The following is a 17,690-nucleotide window of genomic DNA, read 5'->3' as shown; positions in this document are numbered from 1 at the left end:
TCAAGTCGCAATGTGCAGATCCACACAGCAGAGGACAAATACATTGCCAAGGTAGGCCTCACTGGCACAAAGAATCCCAGGGGCATGGATTGGATGACAGTGGGTCCTCCAGTGGTTCGGCGAGAAAGATCCACTCCTAAAATATCTCTGAAAACTTTGACAATGAGCAAAGCCCTGCCACTATTACTGACAGTCAAAATTTTTTGGGTAATTCTATAGTTTTACATGTCTCTGGTATTTGGAGCTATTTAAAACTATTAAAATTGAAGTAAATAATTTAAATAATTCAAGTAAATCAGTTGTTGTTGTTGTTATTATTATTATAATAACATTATTTCCCTATAATTCCCATTGAAGTCAATGGGGTCTAAACTAGTGTAGGATAAGCGGGCCAATTTCTCCACCATGAACACTAGAGAATCTTGATTAAATTGGATTTGGCATTTGGGCTCCATGTGGAGTCCAGTGGTGGAGTAAACTTAAATTGCTTATGTGGAAGTTCTTGACTTGTTGCTGTTTAAGTGGCTCCAGGCTGGCAATGTCATTCAGTAGCCAGCAGGATCTGGCCCTTTAAGTTCTAGTTGAGAGATGGGGTGCATTGAGTTGAAGTGCAGATTGGTTGCGATATGATCAGGTAGTTGTCAGGCTTGAGGTGCTGGATGGCCTGCTTTAATGTTGTGTTTCTATGTAGTAACAGAAGAATTTGGCTACACAGACCTGTTCCTTGTCAAAGATCACCCCTACCAACAATTTCCTACATTTACCTGGAATTGTAATTGTTTTATTATTGCCACATGAAGTGAAATACAGTGAAAACTTTTGATTTTGCAAGCCACCCATACAGATCATTTCAAAACTTGAGTACATTGAGGTAGTGTAAGAGAAAAGCAATAACAGAATGCAAACATAGTGTTGCAGTTACAGAGAAAGTGCAGCGCAGATAGACAATAAGGTGCAAGGACTATGGTGAGGTAGATTGTGAGGCCAAGAGTTCATCATTAGAGATCCGTTTAAGAGGTCCATTCAAGAATCTTATAACTGCGGGATAGAAACTATCCTTGAGCCAGATGGTGCGTGTTTTCAAGCATTTATATTTTCTGCCCGATGGAAGGAGGGAGAAGAGAGAATGTCCGACGTGGGAGAGGTACTTGATTATGCTGCCTGCTTTTCTGAGGCAACAAGAAATGTAGACAGAGTCCATGGAAGGGAGGCTGGTTTTCGTGATGGATTGAGCTGCGTCCACAACTCTCTGCAATTTCTTGCATTCTTGGGCAGAGCAGTTGCCATACCAAGCTGTGATGCAACCGGATAGGATGCTTTCTGTGGTACATCTATAAAAATTGGTGAGGGTCAGCAGGGACATGCTGAATTTCCTTAGCCTTCTGAGGAAGTAGAGGTGCTGGTGAGCTTTCTTGGCCATAGCATCAACATGGTTGGACCAGGACAAGCCATTGGTGATGTTTCCGCCTAGGAACTTAAAGCTCCCAACCATCTCCACCTCACCACCATTGATGCATACCTTGATCTCTATTCTCTGTAGATACTTTTTAATTTTTTGCTTGGATCCATATATGTAGTCCACAAATATTTTTTTACTTGTAATGATAAATATTGCCAATTATGTAGGAACAGTACGGCTAGTCTTACTACCCTGCCCTTATGCTATAGGCCTGCAATATTTTTCTTCCATGTACCTTTACAATTCCCGTTTGAAACCTATAATTGGAACTGCTCTCACCACCCTGTTAGGGTGCGCATTCCAGATGCTAACCAATTGTTCCAAAACAAAAATAATGTACCTTATGTGGTTAATTATCTTAAATATGTTGTTTGTTGGAAGAGGTCACTGGTCTGTTTCTTTTGAGTGAAGCAATTGCAATGGTTTGTCCTCACTTCTGATTTTCAGTGCTTTATCAATGAGTTCCTTTCCATCTTAATGTGGGCTTATGGATGTTTGCTGACAATTGCACAAGTTCATCTGCAATTTGTCAGCAAAACCTATACAACTTTCAGGGATTAACTGATACAAAAGTATCAGGCATTGAGCATCTCTGATAAGAGAAAGTCTAATCACTTCCCCTTGACAATCAATAGCGTTACCATTGCTGAGGCCCTCATGATCGACATTTTGAGGGTTCACCGTTGACTAGAAATTCAACTGTGTATCCAATGGTAAGTGACTCACTTTGTAATACTGCAAAACCTTTTCACCCTCTACATGGCACAAGTCAGGAGCATGATGGAATACTCTCCACTTGTCTGGATAACTGCAGTTCTAATGACACTCAAAGTTCAATACCATCAAGCCCACTTAATTGGTACCTATACACAACCTTTACACATAATGAAAATAGATAGCGAAGAAGGTTGTCTAAGGATATAGTGGGGCTTGGATCAGCCAGAAAGTTGGGCAGAGCTGTGGGAGATGGAACTTAATCCAGACACGTGAGTTACGGTACTTTGGGAAGTTAAATTTCAGTAGGACATACAGTGTAAATGTATGTCCAACTAGAATTAGTAGGACATACATTTACACTGTATGTCCTACTAGGCCTCTCTCAGGAGGGACCATGGGGTGCAAGTTCATCGCTTGCTGAAAATGACGACACAAGTGAATAGAGTAGTGAAAAAGGCATTTCTGATGCAGGTCTCAACCTGAAATGTCGACCATTCCAATGCTCCTTGACCTGTTGAGTTCCTCCAGCAGTTTTTTGGTTCAGATTCCAGCATCTACGGTCTCTACGGGGGGAAAAAAGGCATTTTCATAGGAACAATGTGGTAGCATTAGAGAAAATGCAGAAGAGATTCACTGGGATGTTGCCTGGAATGGAGGACTCTATTTATAAGCAGAGATTGGATAGGCTGGGTTTATTCTCAGTGGAATGCTGGAGGCTTAGGGGTGACCTTGTAAAAGTTTATAAAATTAGAAGGGTATAGATAGAATGGGTAATCATTTTCCCAGGACAAGGGAATCTAGAACCAAAGGCACAGGTTTAAGGCAAGAGGGGAGAAATTTAAAGGAGATCTGAGAGGTAAATTTTTCACATAGAGGGTGGTGGTTATCTGAAACAAGCTGCCGGAGGAGCTGGCAGAGGCAGATACAATTACATCGTTCAAAAGACATTTGGGCAGGTACTTAGATTGGAAAGATGCAGAGGGATCTAGGCCTAATGCAGAAATTAGCATAGACTAGCATCACGGTCAGCATGGACAAAGTAGACTGAAAGGGCCTGTGTCTGTCTTGTACGATTCTATGACAGTTTGTGCTTCATCAGGGATGATAGCTTTTCTACCATTTGGTAATGAGAGCTGTGAAGACATGCACAGCTAAATTTTAAACTCTTTTGATTCGTGATTTATTTCTGTAGTAATGCAACATTGGAAATCTGGGTTTAAGAAATATTATGTTTACATATACTGCTTACCTAAAGAGCTTTGATTAACTTCTTGGGGCACATCAGTTGTAAATATACTTCATCGATATCTGTAGATGTGGATCGAATTATAACTTTTCATCTTGCCATTGATGTTCAAAGGTGAACAGATATAAATAGCAAATTTATTTTTGGGAATTTCTTATACTAGGTATGGTCTACGGGAGTTTGTGATAATTGCTCCAGCAGCTACTAACGATGCAGTCATCAGTGAATCGAAGTGCAATATTCTGCTCAGCTCCATCTCCATTGCATTAGGCAACACTGGTTGGTAAGTTAATATTTGAAAGAGAATTTTATTAGATGTTCACAGATGGGACATCAAAGAAGAGGAACTTGAGGTTTGTGTTTTTGATTGACCCTTTCACATGAATTGATAAATAATACTTGGATTATCTTGCATTTTATCATACTTAAGTAAATAATGAGATGAAGAATCAGCTAATCTGTTGGAATGTTGGGAGAATATCCATGCTGACTCCCATGGGCCTTCTCTTATTGAAAGATTATTTGGTTTATGATTAAGGCCATGCTGTCCTTCCCTACTTGACCACAGAAAGCCTAGTGATTATGGCTTTCCTGCAGTGATTTGGTGATAAGGAATTCCAGGATTTTGACACAAGAGCTATGAAAGAAGAGTGCTTCTTAAGTCGGGATGGCCTATATCTTGAAAAGTAACATGAAAGTGATCTTTGTCTTTCTTGATGGCAATGGCTTGAGTTGTGAGTTACTTTCAAAATAAGTAAGCTTCAGTCAATGCTGTAATGTGCTCTCTAGAGATGTTAGCTTCAATATTTGTATGATAGCCCAGATTTTGCCAAAAATACCAATATTTCCCCATTTAAGTACCTGCAGCTGTATCCCCATGCTTGCTTATACAATCCTCCTGACAGCTGTTTTCCCAACTACACTCCAGTGTTGGACTTGTCAGGAGTTCAACAGTGAAACACAAAGATGTGGCACTTCCATACCAACTTCGGTGGGGAATCCATGTGAACAACTTGTGGCGGGTTGAACTTGGCAAACACTGCATCTTCATTTAAGTCGAGATGAACAGCTGTAAGGTTAATTTGCAATTTTTAACTGTTTTAGTTTGTCCACGTTTTAATTGTTTTTAAGCATATTAAAATGTTTTGGTTTTAGATTTTTTTTAAAAAAGCAATGACATTTTAATAGCTAGGATTTTTTTTTGAGTTCCTGCAAGTTTAGAATGTTTGAGTGTTAGGAATATCAGTGATTTTGATAGCTGGATAAGGTGGAGGCAAGGTTTCGCTGTTAAGTTATTTTTAAACTTTTATTATAGGTCCTGGTTATTCTACTTCTCCCCTGTCGCCTCCCACCACATCCCACTACTACCACCAAGACTTGCACATGGAAGGCCCTGCAGGGTGTATGTCTGGAGTCAGATCCATCCAGCAGGTTACCCTTAGGGAATCTGCATTAGTTTAATACAGCCTTTTTGTGTAGATCGGCCACAAGTGCTGCACAACATTGCAAGCTCTGGGCCATTAATTCAGAGGCAAAACACCAGTCAAACAGAATGCTTTGTTCTGGTGAGTTTTAAGCTTGTGTAATACTACTGAGTTTCTTGAGTCTTGTTGCAACTATATTCATCCTTGTGAGTGGTGAGTATACCATTGAATTCCTAATTTGAGCATTATATATAAAGTGGGTTTGAAAGCCAAGAAATAGTTAGCTGTCAGAGTACCCAGCCTCTGTCCTGCTCTTGTAGCTATGGTGTTGATATGGCAAATCCAATTCATCTTCAGTTAACAAATTGAAGTAACGCTTATGCTTGCAGCTTATAAACGTGTTGCTTTCTCACATAACAAATACCATGCAAACATAAAACTTCTGATGCCACTAGATGGAGGTATATTCTGTGGTTTTAAACCGTGTTGATCATTCTCTATTATGTGGTGACATATATTGCGGTATTCCTATTTGCTTCTGACTGGGATAGATGGTTAATTCTGTTGTGTCAGATGGCATTGCTGGTATGGGATGAAAATTTTTACTGCTGTTTATTTCTGCCCATGACTGAAGACTTTTTTTTTTGGAAAACATGAATATTATTGTTAATTATATTAGTTTATTAGGCATTAAGACATTAAATAATGTCTTAGGTTATGATGTAACATAGCTGGTGTTAGAGTTTCAGTTTGTTGCTAGGAAGGTTAAGTATTACTTTTTTTGCCTTTGGTATATAGTTGTTTGTGAATAAGATTAAGAGTTATTTTCTGATCCATATTAGTTTGGCTGTTGATTCGTTAACTTTCAGCAAATAACAATAACTGACACTAATGGTAAGTGTCAATTTCATGCCAAGAGTTGCTTCACTAGTTGCAGATAATATAGGATTTTGATCTCGCACATGAATGAATATTGGAGTGCTGACTGGCCAGGAAGTTCAGGACTTCAGCTTTGGGGAAGGAATCCTGAACACAAAGATGGCACTTTGTGGAATTTTGTACAGAAATGGATACAGAACTATTGGCATTTTGTAACAATTTTGCAGGATGCTTCCAAATAATTTTTTGGCCTGCTACTAACTAAATTAATGAGGATTCCCATACTTAAAGTTCCAGACCTCATCCAATTAAAAACCATGTAAAGGTCATGTATATTCCATAAGCTTGAAAAGATACTGAAATATGTTTAGCAAATGCATAGTTAAAAATTCTGATTCATTCAATAGTGGTGGTAGCATTTATTGATGGATCATTGCAGAGTTAAGTGAATTGAGTAATTATGTATCTTAAATTAGTCAGGTGGCCCTGTTTGTGCAAATTCAACAAAAGTCAAGAAGAATGTACGTGGGTGTATGCGAAGGCCCTGGTGTCCGGACGGATTTTGAAATGGTTCATCTTCGGAAAGTGCCAAATCAGTACAATCATCTGTCAGGTCTTCTGGACATATTTAAATCCAAGATTGTAAGTATTTTTATTTTGCCCACTGTAATCTAGCAGTCTCTCTGAAAAACAAACCAATTAGTCTCAGCCCAGTCTTTCTCCTTATTCTTTCACCTTTTCCACTACTTTAAAGTTATTCTGGATTCTGCTTCTAATCTAATGAAGTTAATTTTTAATGGTAGGAAATTTTGGCCTAGTCTTAATTAATAGAGCTTATTGAGAGTTATAGGAAGTAAAGCTACCTGGCAGGTTTGTTATCTGTGGGGAGATTAAGCAGACTGCACAATACTTTCTCAAGTTTAAGTGAATGAGAGGTGATTTCATTGAATTGTACAAAATTCTTATGGGTCTTGACAAAGTAGATGCAGAGATGATGTTGGCATGTCTAGAACTGTGGTCACAGACTCAAAGGGTCAGTTATTCAGGACAGAAGTAAGGAGAAGTTTCTTCACTCAGAGGGAAGTGGATCTTTGGAATTGTCTACCCAGGAGGCTCAGTTGCTGAAGACAGGCAAACTCCACATTACGGCTGTTTGGTTAAAGGAAGTTCACAAACCACTACCCAGATATTTGATATAGAATTTATGTGGGGGGAGAAAAGTAAATAACTGAACACAAAACTAATTTCTTTCCAACTCGCGTTTTGTTGATGCACGCACAGATGACGTGGCTTTGCTTTATAGAAAATTGCAATATGGACTGTTTTCTAGGAATGCAAACCTCCACTGGTAATATGATTATCACCTGTATGTTCATGATTGAGACTGGTAGATTTTAGATATCAAGGGAATAGAGGGATATGGGGCCATTGCAGGGGAGTGGCATTGAGATAAAACGTCAATCATGATCTCATTGAATGGTGGAAGGACCTTATGGTTGACTCCAGCTTCTGTTTCCCGGGAATCGTTATTTCATTAGCTGAGAAGTTTATGTGGGATTCAAAAAGGTATCTGAATTGCTTGCCCACTAACTTTATCACTATACTTTTTCTCTTTTAGGGATGCCCTTTGACACCTTTGCCCCCAATAAATGTAGCTATTCGGTTTACATATATCCTTCAAGATTGGCAACAGTATTCTTGGCCTCAGCAGCCACCAGGTAGGATGTTCCATGTTGTAATGCTATATTATAATGATTGTGCAATTTGAAGGTTGCTATTGCACATGATTTTAATTCAAGTATCAGACCATAACTTCTTTAATGATAAATTGGTTTATTATTGTCATATGTACCGAGGTATAGTGAAAAACTTTGTTATTGCATGCCATCCATACAGATCATTTCATTACAACAGTGCATTGTGGTAGTACAAAGGAAAACAATAACAGAATGCAGAGTAAAGTGTTACAATTACAGAGTAAGTGCAGTGCAGGTAGACAATAAAGTGCAAGGCCGTAATGAGGTAGATTGTGAGGTCAAGAGTCCATCATATTGTGCTAGTGAACCATGGGGAATGTACCAGGGGAATGAACGTTTGTATTTGTCCATGTTCATATTTTATACTTTTACTTTATTTCTGCTTGTATTTTGCCTCCTTGTGATGTTTTTAAGATGAAAGGATATAATTACTGTTATCTGTTATTAGTCCATATTTTTTACTTAAATTCTTGTATTGATGTTTATCTTTGCCCTCTTTTACAGTTTGTTTCATCACATCCATTCTGTATTATCAACATATCAACATTTTTTTTGTGTTGCCTGCTGTGATAGACAAGTTGTTCGGGCACCTGACCCCATGCATTTAGTATTGATGCTGAGAGACATAGTGGGTTTGTAGTGGCAAGCTATAGAATTAATCATTTTTTTATTACTGTGTACCTCTAGAGGTTTGCTGTCCTGGATTTTAATTTTGTGATCCAAATAACTGTTCATTCTTGTATATACAGTAGTTCTGTTTCCTGCGCTCCATTTAAATTCACTGTGACTGTTTCCAACTCTCTAAACTCACTGCGGCCTGTTTCCTACACCTCCTTTAAACTTAACGGGTTCTTTCACCTGTACTCCTTATCATACTTATGGGAGCGCCATTTTATGCTCCTTTTAAATTCATGATGGCATTGTTTCCCATACTCCTCGCTCGAGCACTGGAAGGTTATTATACTAATGCGTCACAGTGGAAAAAGTAAAAGTGCGGTCAAGTATTAACAGGAGTTAAAAAATCTATTAGTCTGGAAAAACCTGTTAGTCCGGCATCACCAAAGTCCTGAGGGTTCCAGATTATTTGAGTTTTAATGTGAGTTATAAGCATGGAGCAACACTGGTACTTTGTTGGGTAATGTTATGTAAAACAGATGGACAAAAGAGAGAAAATAAAAATGACTTTTTTGTATCAAAGCTATAGTGAACCATGAGCATTGCTTACAACTTAGTTGTGTATGAGTAGGACACAGTTAATCTTGATAAGAATGTAAGCAATTGCATTTTAAAAACATTGACATAATAGTAGAAGACTTCTATGTCATTAAATTTTCTGAAATCGTTTACGAGAAGTCAAACTTGTTTCAATGGCATGTAAATCTGAAGAACTGACACTGGCATAGATTCAAAAATGCTTTTAACTCAATAACTTAATGAAAACTTGATGGATGGACCCAGTTGGGTTTTTAAAATTTTGATTGATTTTTAGATCAGGCTTTAGATGTATGCAAAGCACTCTAATTTTCATAATTAGCCTTGAGGTAATATATTTGATTATATGATGGACTGCATTTTTAATTGAATAATATGGTGCAGTAGTGATTTTCTCAGCTTCACATTCATTTAATCTGTCAGAATAAAAGATTATATTCTGTGTTTAAGGATAGATATAAAAAATCAGTAAATAATTTGAATGCGTGCCACATATAGCACCTTTTACTGTTGCCTTGCACTTGATTTCAAAGTATGTAAATTTGTTTCCTTAGTAACAGCCTTTTTGCACAAGCAAAAACATACTATTAGAACTTAATTGCATCACTAACTGCCACAATACAACGGCTTGAACCCCCTAGCTACTGCTTTGGAGTTCTTGTGTTACTATCGTCCCTGCAATCCTGGTTTAGAATTTATTGCATTTTTGAAGAAAAATCTATTTCTATATTTTTGAAAAAAGAACTTTAAGGTGCAGGTAGATACTTCTGAGCTTAAAAATATTATCTGGTCTTTTTTCTAATGTTTCAATATGCAAAATTATTTACTAGGAAAGTAGTTTGAATTCTGCACAAACTTTTGAAGCAGACCACAAATTTTATAAGATTTATTTTCTCGAAAATAAGGAATATTAAAGGATTTAATCCTGACGTAGGGCCCCTATCTTTGTAAGTTCTCCTTGTGACTATGTGGGTAACCTCTGATTGCTTCAGTTCCTTCCATATCCCTGTAGGTTAACTGTCTGCAGTAATTTGCCCCATATGTAGGTGGATGGCAGGAGAGTCAGGGGTAGCTGATGTGCATGTTAGAGAGAATAGCTTGCAGGGAGATAATTGGGAGAATGGGATTGATGGATGTGCTCTGAGAGCCAGCATAGGCTTGATTGACATCCTGTATACTAAAGAAAAATGGGAATGGGGTGCAAGCAAGGATTAGGCAAGAGGGTGAAAAAGTACTGAGGCAACTGGATTAGTAGAACTGACTATTCCAGATGATAATACTTAATTCTAGATGCTAATGCTTCAGTTTAAGTTTCAGTTTAAAACAATGTTTAAACCTTGCAGCTCTGAGCACCAAATAACAACTTACTAATTATTGAAAACTTCTGTGATAACTACCAGATCCTTTGATGTTATTGAGTATGAATACGAGCTGTAGAAATCTTGGCTCGACTGTGGGGAGCAAAATGATTGATTGTTGTTATGACCCTTGTATGTAGTATTACATCCTTATGGGTTACTGGAAAATGCTACTTTTTCTTGTTTTTTTGACCGAGGGCCTTGGTGCACAAGTCCAAAGATTCCTGAAGGTGTCAGAACTGGTAGATTAGCTGGGGCACAGAATATAAGAGCAGGGAAGTTATGGTACAGTTTTGTAAAACATTGGTGAGGCAACATCCGGAATATTGTGTGCATTTTTGGTCACTGTAGAATGGAAAGAATGTGTTTGCTCTGGAGATGGATGCAGAGGGCATTCACTAGGATGTTGCCTAAACTGGATAGGCTGGGTTTGTTTTCTTTGGAGCAGAGAAGACGTATACTAAACGGGCCAGGCATCATCTGTGGAGAGAGAAATAAAGTTTCAGATTGGTGACCTTTTATTAGTGTACAAGCTTTCTTAGCCTTCTGCAACCAAACATATTTCAGGGTGTTTTACTGCGAAGTTTATTTGCGCATTATTTAACTTCAAATCAAGTTGAGTTATTTCCTAGATTATCTTGGAGGCAGGCTTTGGAGAAAGGCTGAATCATGACAGCAGCATCAGGATTTTTATATTATTTTTATATTATATCAAGTTGCTATCATTTTTGCAGAGTAATGAGCAAATGATTTACACTTATTACGACAATAAAATTATTACCCAATATTTTTATGTATTAATTATTTTTGGAAACTTGCATTGCTGGGAGTATTATGCATATCATGTAGTAGTCTTTTGCTTCCCTGAGTCTAGAGAGCTTAATGACATCTCAGTTGCTGGGTGCCTGGATCCTCTGATAGCAGGAAAGGGAAAGTTCTCACCACAAAGAAGGCCAGATGTTTGTGGAGAACTTTCTTTGAGACTAATGGCATGAGCAGTTACTTCACTGCTGATTACAAATCCTGATTCATTAATTTGGTCTGCAACTAACTTCATCTGTTTTGCGATTGGTGTTTTTAAATTTTTTTTTACAAAGAATTAAGTTTTTTCAAATATTGGAAATAAAACTATCAAATGGATGTGACAAGGATAACTTTTAGCTTTTTATGTATTCAGGCTAACTATAGAAGCAGTAAAGTATGGTATCGCTGTATTTTATCTGTTGGTTTATATAATTTGGAAATTAAAGAAGATTAATTTATGCATAGTTGATATTTGTTAACTACGGTTTTCTTTTACAAATGGCTCATAAAGAATTTTCTTTCTTTGTAGATTTTGATGCATTGGTTGGAGGAGAAGTGGGTGGTCTAGAATTTGGAAAGTTACCATTTGGAGCATGTGAAGACCCTATTAGGTGAGGCTGTGTGAATATCCTGCTACAAGCAGTAACAAAGAATAATTATTTGTTTAGTTTACTTGACCCTGTAATACATCTGAGTGTTTTATGGTCAATAAAGTTAATTTCACAGGGCTGAGGGGGACTTGGATGGTACAGTGTTTCAATCTTATTTCCCCATCCAGTTAAATAGTATTGTGGATGATAGTAATAAGCAGAATAACACCCTACCTAAATAAATTTGTTACTACTTTAAAAAAAATGGCATGTAGAGCCATGTGCTATAAATCATCCTAAGAACTCTACCTAAAAATGCACTTATCTTCCCTTGCAATGTGTTTTCTGTGCCTTTTACATAATTCCCTGCCCACTATTGGTTCATCAGCAGTGTTATTCTAAGCCAGAGAGATGTTTGTCTGAAACTTTCTCTCAGAAATATACTAGGTCTGGAGGTATGATGACCTTGCACGTAAGAACAAGAAAGTAATATTTAAAATTCAAAGAAGTTTAACTTACTGAACAGGTCTTAAGCAAAAACCTGCCTTTTTCTTTAATTTGCTGTATTTGCAGTTCTTGGATTGGTATTTTTTAGTCATCAACACATGTAAATTAGTCTATTTTCCAAAAGCATGGTGGATAAAGATAATTGATTTCTGCCTCATACACACAATAAACCAAAATGTATATTCTCAATGATTTTGTGTTGTGAAACAAAGAAAGATCTATTTGGTGTACACTGATATAGTTATGTAATCATCTTGGTACTAGAATGATTTTTTTTTCCACCCATCAGATAAATATTGGTGACCCAACTTAAACTGTTTGCTTTGCTTTCATTATGGTGTCATAGTAAATGATGCAATTAGTGCAAAGGAGGCTTCCTCACAAAAAAGTTATGCCTTGACTGAAATCATCCATCACGCATTCCACTCCAATAAAACAAAAATAGAAGCAGGACTCTGGCCATTTGGCCCTTCGAGCCTGTGTTGCCGTTCAGTAACATGAATGAACATTCAAATTCAATACCGTGTTCCAGATTTCTCCCTATCTCCTTTGATCCCTGTAGCCATTTGAAAAATATCCAACTCCTTGAACAGATTTAATTAGAACTTGTAGAATAGTACAGTACAGCACAGGAACAGGCCCTTTGGCCCACCATGTCTGCCCTGACCACAGTGCCAATCTAAACTCATCCCATCTACCTGTACATGGTCCGTATCCCCCCCCTTCCCTACCTGTTCATGTGTCTGTCTAAGTGTCTCTTAAACGTTGCAATTTTACCTGCTTCCACCACCTCCGCTGGCAGCACATTCCAGGCAGCTACCACGTTCTGTGTCTTAAAAAAAAACTTGCTGTGCAAATCTCCTTTTATCTTTCCCCCTCTTACAAAATTATACCCTCTAATATTTGACATTTCCACACTGGGTGAAAGGACTATCTACCCTATCTTGCCTCTTGTTATTTTATGTACTTCTATCAGGTCGGCCCTCAGCCTCCAACACTCCAGAGAAAACTATCTTTTGTCCAATCTGTTCTTACAGCTAATATGCTCCAATACAGGCAACATCCTGCCGAACCTCTCCTGCACCCTCCAAAGTCTCCACATCCTTCCTATAGTGTGGCAACCAGAACTGCACACAATACCCTAAGTGTGGCCTAAACAAAGTTTTGTATGGCTGAAATATGATGTCCTGTCCTTTATACTCTACCAACATAAAAAGCAGCTGGCATAAGCAAAGACCCCACCCATCCCGGCCATTACCTCTTCACCCTCTCCCATCGGGCAGAAAATACAAAAGCCTGAAAGCACATACCACCAGGCTCAAGGACAGCTACTATCCCACTATTATAAGACTATTGAACGGTCCCCTAGTTCGATAAGATGGACTCTTGACCTCACAATCTACCTTGTTATGACCTTATTGTCTACCTGCAGTGCACTTTCTCTGTAACTGTAACAGTTTATTCTGCATTCTATTATTATTTTACCTTTTACTACCTCAGTGCATTGTTGTAATGAATTGATCTGCATGAACAGTATGCAAGAAAACTTTTTCACTCTACCTCGGTGCATGTGACAATAATAGATCAATTAATAGTTCAGTACCCCAACCAATGAAGACAAGCATGCCTTTCGCTTTCTTTACCACCTTATCTACTTGTATGCCCATTTTCAGGGAGCTCTGGACTTGCACATCAAGGTCCCTCTGTACATCAGTGCTCCAAAGCGTTGTGCCATTTACTCTATACTTTCCTCTTAGGGCAGGCACGGTAGTGTAGCGGTTAGTGTAACGCTATTACAATGCCAGCGACTCGGGTTCAATTCTGGCCACTGTCTATAAGGAGTTTGTACGTCCTCCCCGTGTCTGCATGGGTTTCCTCCGAGTGCTCTGGTCTCCTCCCACATTCCAAAGATGTATAGGTTAGGAAATTGTGGGCATGCTATGTTGGCGCAGAAGCGTGGCGACACTCGCGGGCTGCCACCAGAATACAATGCAAAAGATGCACTTCATTGTGTGTTTCGATATACATGTGACTAATAAAGATATCTTCCATTTGTTCTTCAAAAACGCATCACCTCACACGTCTGAATTAAACTCCTTCTGCCACTTCTCTGCCCAGATTCCCAACTGATCTATATTCTGCTCTATCCTTTGACAACTTCCTTGCTATCCATAATTCCATCAATTTTCGTGTCATCTATATACTTACCTATAATTTCATCCAAAACATTAATATATATTGCAAACAACAGAGATCCCAGTGATCCTCACGGAACACCACTGATCACAGACCTCCAGTCAGAGAAATGCTCCCTTACCACTACCCTATGTCTTCAATGACCAAGCCAATTTTGCATCCAATGTTCCAACTCACTGTGGATCCCATTTGACTTGATCTCCTGGACCAGCCTATCATGAGGAACCTTGTCAAATGCTTTGCTAAAGACTGTGTAAATAACATCTACTGGCCTACCCTCAACAATCATCTTCATCATTTCCTCAAAAAATTTGATTAAATTTGTGAGACAGGACTTCCCATGCACAAAGCCATGCTGACTATCCCTAATAAATCGTCGCTTTTAAAATGTGAGTATATCCTGCACCTACGAACCTTCTCTAATAATTTCCATACCACTGATGTAAGGCTCACCAGCCTATAATTTCCTGATGTGTGCCTGTTGATTTTCTTAAACAAAGAAGAAAGATTGGCTGTTCTCCAGTCTTCTGGAACTTTGCTTGTGGCTAAAGAGGATACAAGAATTTCTGTCAAGGTCCCCTGCCAATCTCTGCCTTGTTTTCCTCAGTATCCTGAGATAGATCCCATCAGGCCCTGGGAATTTATCCACCTTAATGTTCTCCGAGATACTCAATATCATCTTCTTAATATTGGCATGCCCTAGAAAGTGTCTGATGCAAAGTACTCATTAAGAACCTCACCCACTTCCTCTGGCTCTACCCATTAAATTGGTAAGTAGGTTTATTATTGTCACATGTACCGAGATAAAGTGCAAGAATTTGTTTTGCATGCCATCCATACAGATCATTTCATCACATCAGTGCATTGAGGTAGTACAAAGGAAAACAATAACAGAATGCAGAATGAACTGTTACAGTTACAGAGAAAGTACAATGCAGGCAGATAATAAGGTGCAGGCCATAACGAGGTAGATTGTGATGTCAAGGATCCATCTTGTACTAGGGGACCGTTCAATAGTCTTACAACAGTGAGATAGAAACTGTCCTTGAGCAACGCGCTTTCAAGCTTTTGTATCTTTTGCCTGATGGGAGGGTGGAGAAGAGAGAATGTCTGGGGTGGGTTGGGTCTCTGATTATGTTGGTTGTTTTACTGAGGCAGCGAGAAGTGTACACAGTACATGGAGGGGAGGCTGGTTTCTGTGATGTGCTAAACTGTGTCCACAACTCTCTGCAGTTCCTTACAGTCTTGGGCAGAGCAGTAGTCATACGAAGCTGTGATGCATCCGGATAGGATGCTTTCCATGGTGCATCTATAAAAATTGGTGAGGGTCAGCGGGGACATGCCAAATTTCTTTAGCCTCCTGAAGAGGTAGAGGCGCTGGTGTGCTTTCTTGGCCATGATGTCTACGTGGTTGGACCAGGACAGGATATTGGTGATGTTGACTCCTAGGAAATTGAAGCTCTCGACCCTCTCGACCTCAGCGCTGTTGATGTAAACAGGAGCGTGTGCACTGCTCCCCCTTGCTGAAGTCAATGGCCAGCTCTTTTGTTATCCCCTCCTTGGTCCTTGAGTGGACCAAGCTACTTACTTGGTCCTATAATATGTATAAAATGCCTTGGGATTCTCCTTAATCCTACTTGTTAAGGGCATTTCATTAGCCCCTTTTAGCCCTCCTAATTTCTTGTTTAAGTTCTTTCCTGCTTCCTTTTTATTCTCGAGGGCCTTGTCTGATTTTAGCTTCCTGAACTTTACATAGCTTTCCTTTTTCTTTTTGACCAAACTTACAATATTTCTTGTCATCCAAGGTTCCTGAACCTTGCCATCCTTATCTTTCATCCTCACAGGAACATGCTGGTCCTGAACTCTAATCAACTGGCCTGCAAAAGACTCACACATGTCAGATGTGGATTTACTCTCGAACAGTTGCTCCCAATCTACTTTCTCCAATATCTGCCTAATACTGCGGTAATTAACCTTACCCCAATTTAGCACTTCCATCCAAGGACCAGTGTTATCTCAAAATGTTAACTATCCCTTTGCCTCCCCAGATGCTACTTGACCCGCTCAGTTCTTCCAGCAGTTTGATTTTTGCTCCAAATTACAGCATCTACAGTCCTTTGTGTCTCCTTATCCATAACTATCTTAAAACTTAAGGAATTATGGTCACTGTTCCCAAAATGCTTCCTGACTAAAACTTTGCAGGCTTATTCCCCATTATATAGTCTAGTATGGTCTCGTTTCGCTCCTCCATAAGGAGGAGAAACCCTCCTATGTGTACCTAACAAATTCTGCCCTATCTGTGCCCCTGGCATTAAGGGAATCCCAGTCAATATAGGGGAAGTTAAAATCACCCACAACAATAACCCTGGTTTTACATCTTTCCATGATCTGCCTGCATATCTGTTTCTCTAGTTCCTGCTGGCTATTGGGAGGCAATAGAATGAACTCATCATAGTGATTGCACCTATCTTATTCCTGAGTTCTACCCACATGGCCTTGCTGGATGAGCCCTCCAAGATGTCCTCTCAGTGCAGCCCTGACATTGTCCCTAATCTGTGATGCAACTTCCCCATCCTTTTTGCATCCCTCGCTGTCATGTCTGAAACATCTAAACCCTGGAATGTTGAGCTGCCAGTACTGCCCTTCTTTTAGCCAAGTTTCTGTATTGCTTACAATATCATAGTTCTACATACTAATCCAGGCTCTGAGCTCATCTGTCTTACCTGTTATACCCCTTGCATTAAAATAAATGCACTTCAGACCATCATTCCTGCCATGTTCATGATACTGGTCCTGCTTGTTTTTCTATCAGACTTAATTGTCTAAACCTCTCCCCTCTCCTCAATCACTCCACCTGTTGATTGACTGCTCTGGCTCCCACTCCCCTGCTACACTAGGCCTTCCTGAGTTGCACTATCAAACCTGTGGCAAGGATATTGGTGTCCCTCCAGTTTTGGTGCAATCTGTCCTCCTTGTACAGGTCCCACTTGCCCTGGAAAAAAATCAATGATCCTAGCATCTGAAGCCTGCACTCTTGTACCAGCACTTTAGCCAAGCATGCATTCAACGGCACTATCTTCCTATTTCTGGCCTCACTAGCACACAGTACAGGGACTAATCCTGAGATTACAACCCTAGATGTCCTGCTTTTTAACTCTCTACCTAACTCTTTAAACTCTTGATGCAGGACCTTGTCTCTCTTTTCCTGCCATGTTGTTAGTACCATAATTATCTGGCTTCAACTGCTTTCTGTGGTAGAGAAGTCCACAGGTTCACCACTCACTGGGAGAAGAAATTTCTCTTCATTTCAGTTATAAATAGCTTACCCTTATCCTTAGACTATGATCCATGGTTCCAGACTCCCTGGCCATTGGGAACAATCTCCCTGCATCTAATCTGTTCAATCCTGTTATAATTTTGTAGGTTTCTATGAGTTTCCCCTCTCAGTCTTCTAAACTCTGGTGAATATAAGCCTAAATTGGCCCAATCTCTCCATGCATCAGTCCTGCCATCCTAGGGAGCAATTTGATTGACCTTTGCT

The 17,690-nt window shown here is 39.2% G+C and overlaps 1 protein-coding gene across 3 annotated transcripts in view; it reads left to right on the top strand.

The window, feature by feature from the left end:
• rab3gap1 (RAB3 GTPase activating protein subunit 1) overlaps positions 1-17,690 on the top strand; it is a 57,006-nt gene that overhangs the window by 11,020 nt on the left and 28,296 nt on the right. For all 3 annotated transcript variants that reach the window (XM_052028515.1, XM_052028523.1, XM_052028506.1), the window contains exons 6-9: positions 3,586-3,705; positions 6,202-6,367; positions 7,344-7,443; positions 11,386-11,467. In XM_052028515.1, coding sequence (XP_051884475.1) covers positions 3,586-3,705; positions 6,202-6,367; positions 7,344-7,443; positions 11,386-11,467 — 468 coding nt within the window. The remainder of the gene's footprint in view (positions 1-3,585; positions 3,706-6,201; positions 6,368-7,343; positions 7,444-11,385; positions 11,468-17,690) is intronic.

The sequence above is a fragment of the Pristis pectinata genome, chromosome 1, assembly GCF_009764475.1.
Source record: "Pristis pectinata isolate sPriPec2 chromosome 1, sPriPec2.1.pri, whole genome shotgun sequence".
Classification (NCBI taxonomy): domain Eukaryota; kingdom Metazoa; phylum Chordata; class Chondrichthyes; order Rhinopristiformes; family Pristidae; genus Pristis; species Pristis pectinata.
The sequence above is the reverse complement of the archived record's forward strand: the minus strand, read 5'-3'. Positions and strand labels throughout refer to the sequence as shown.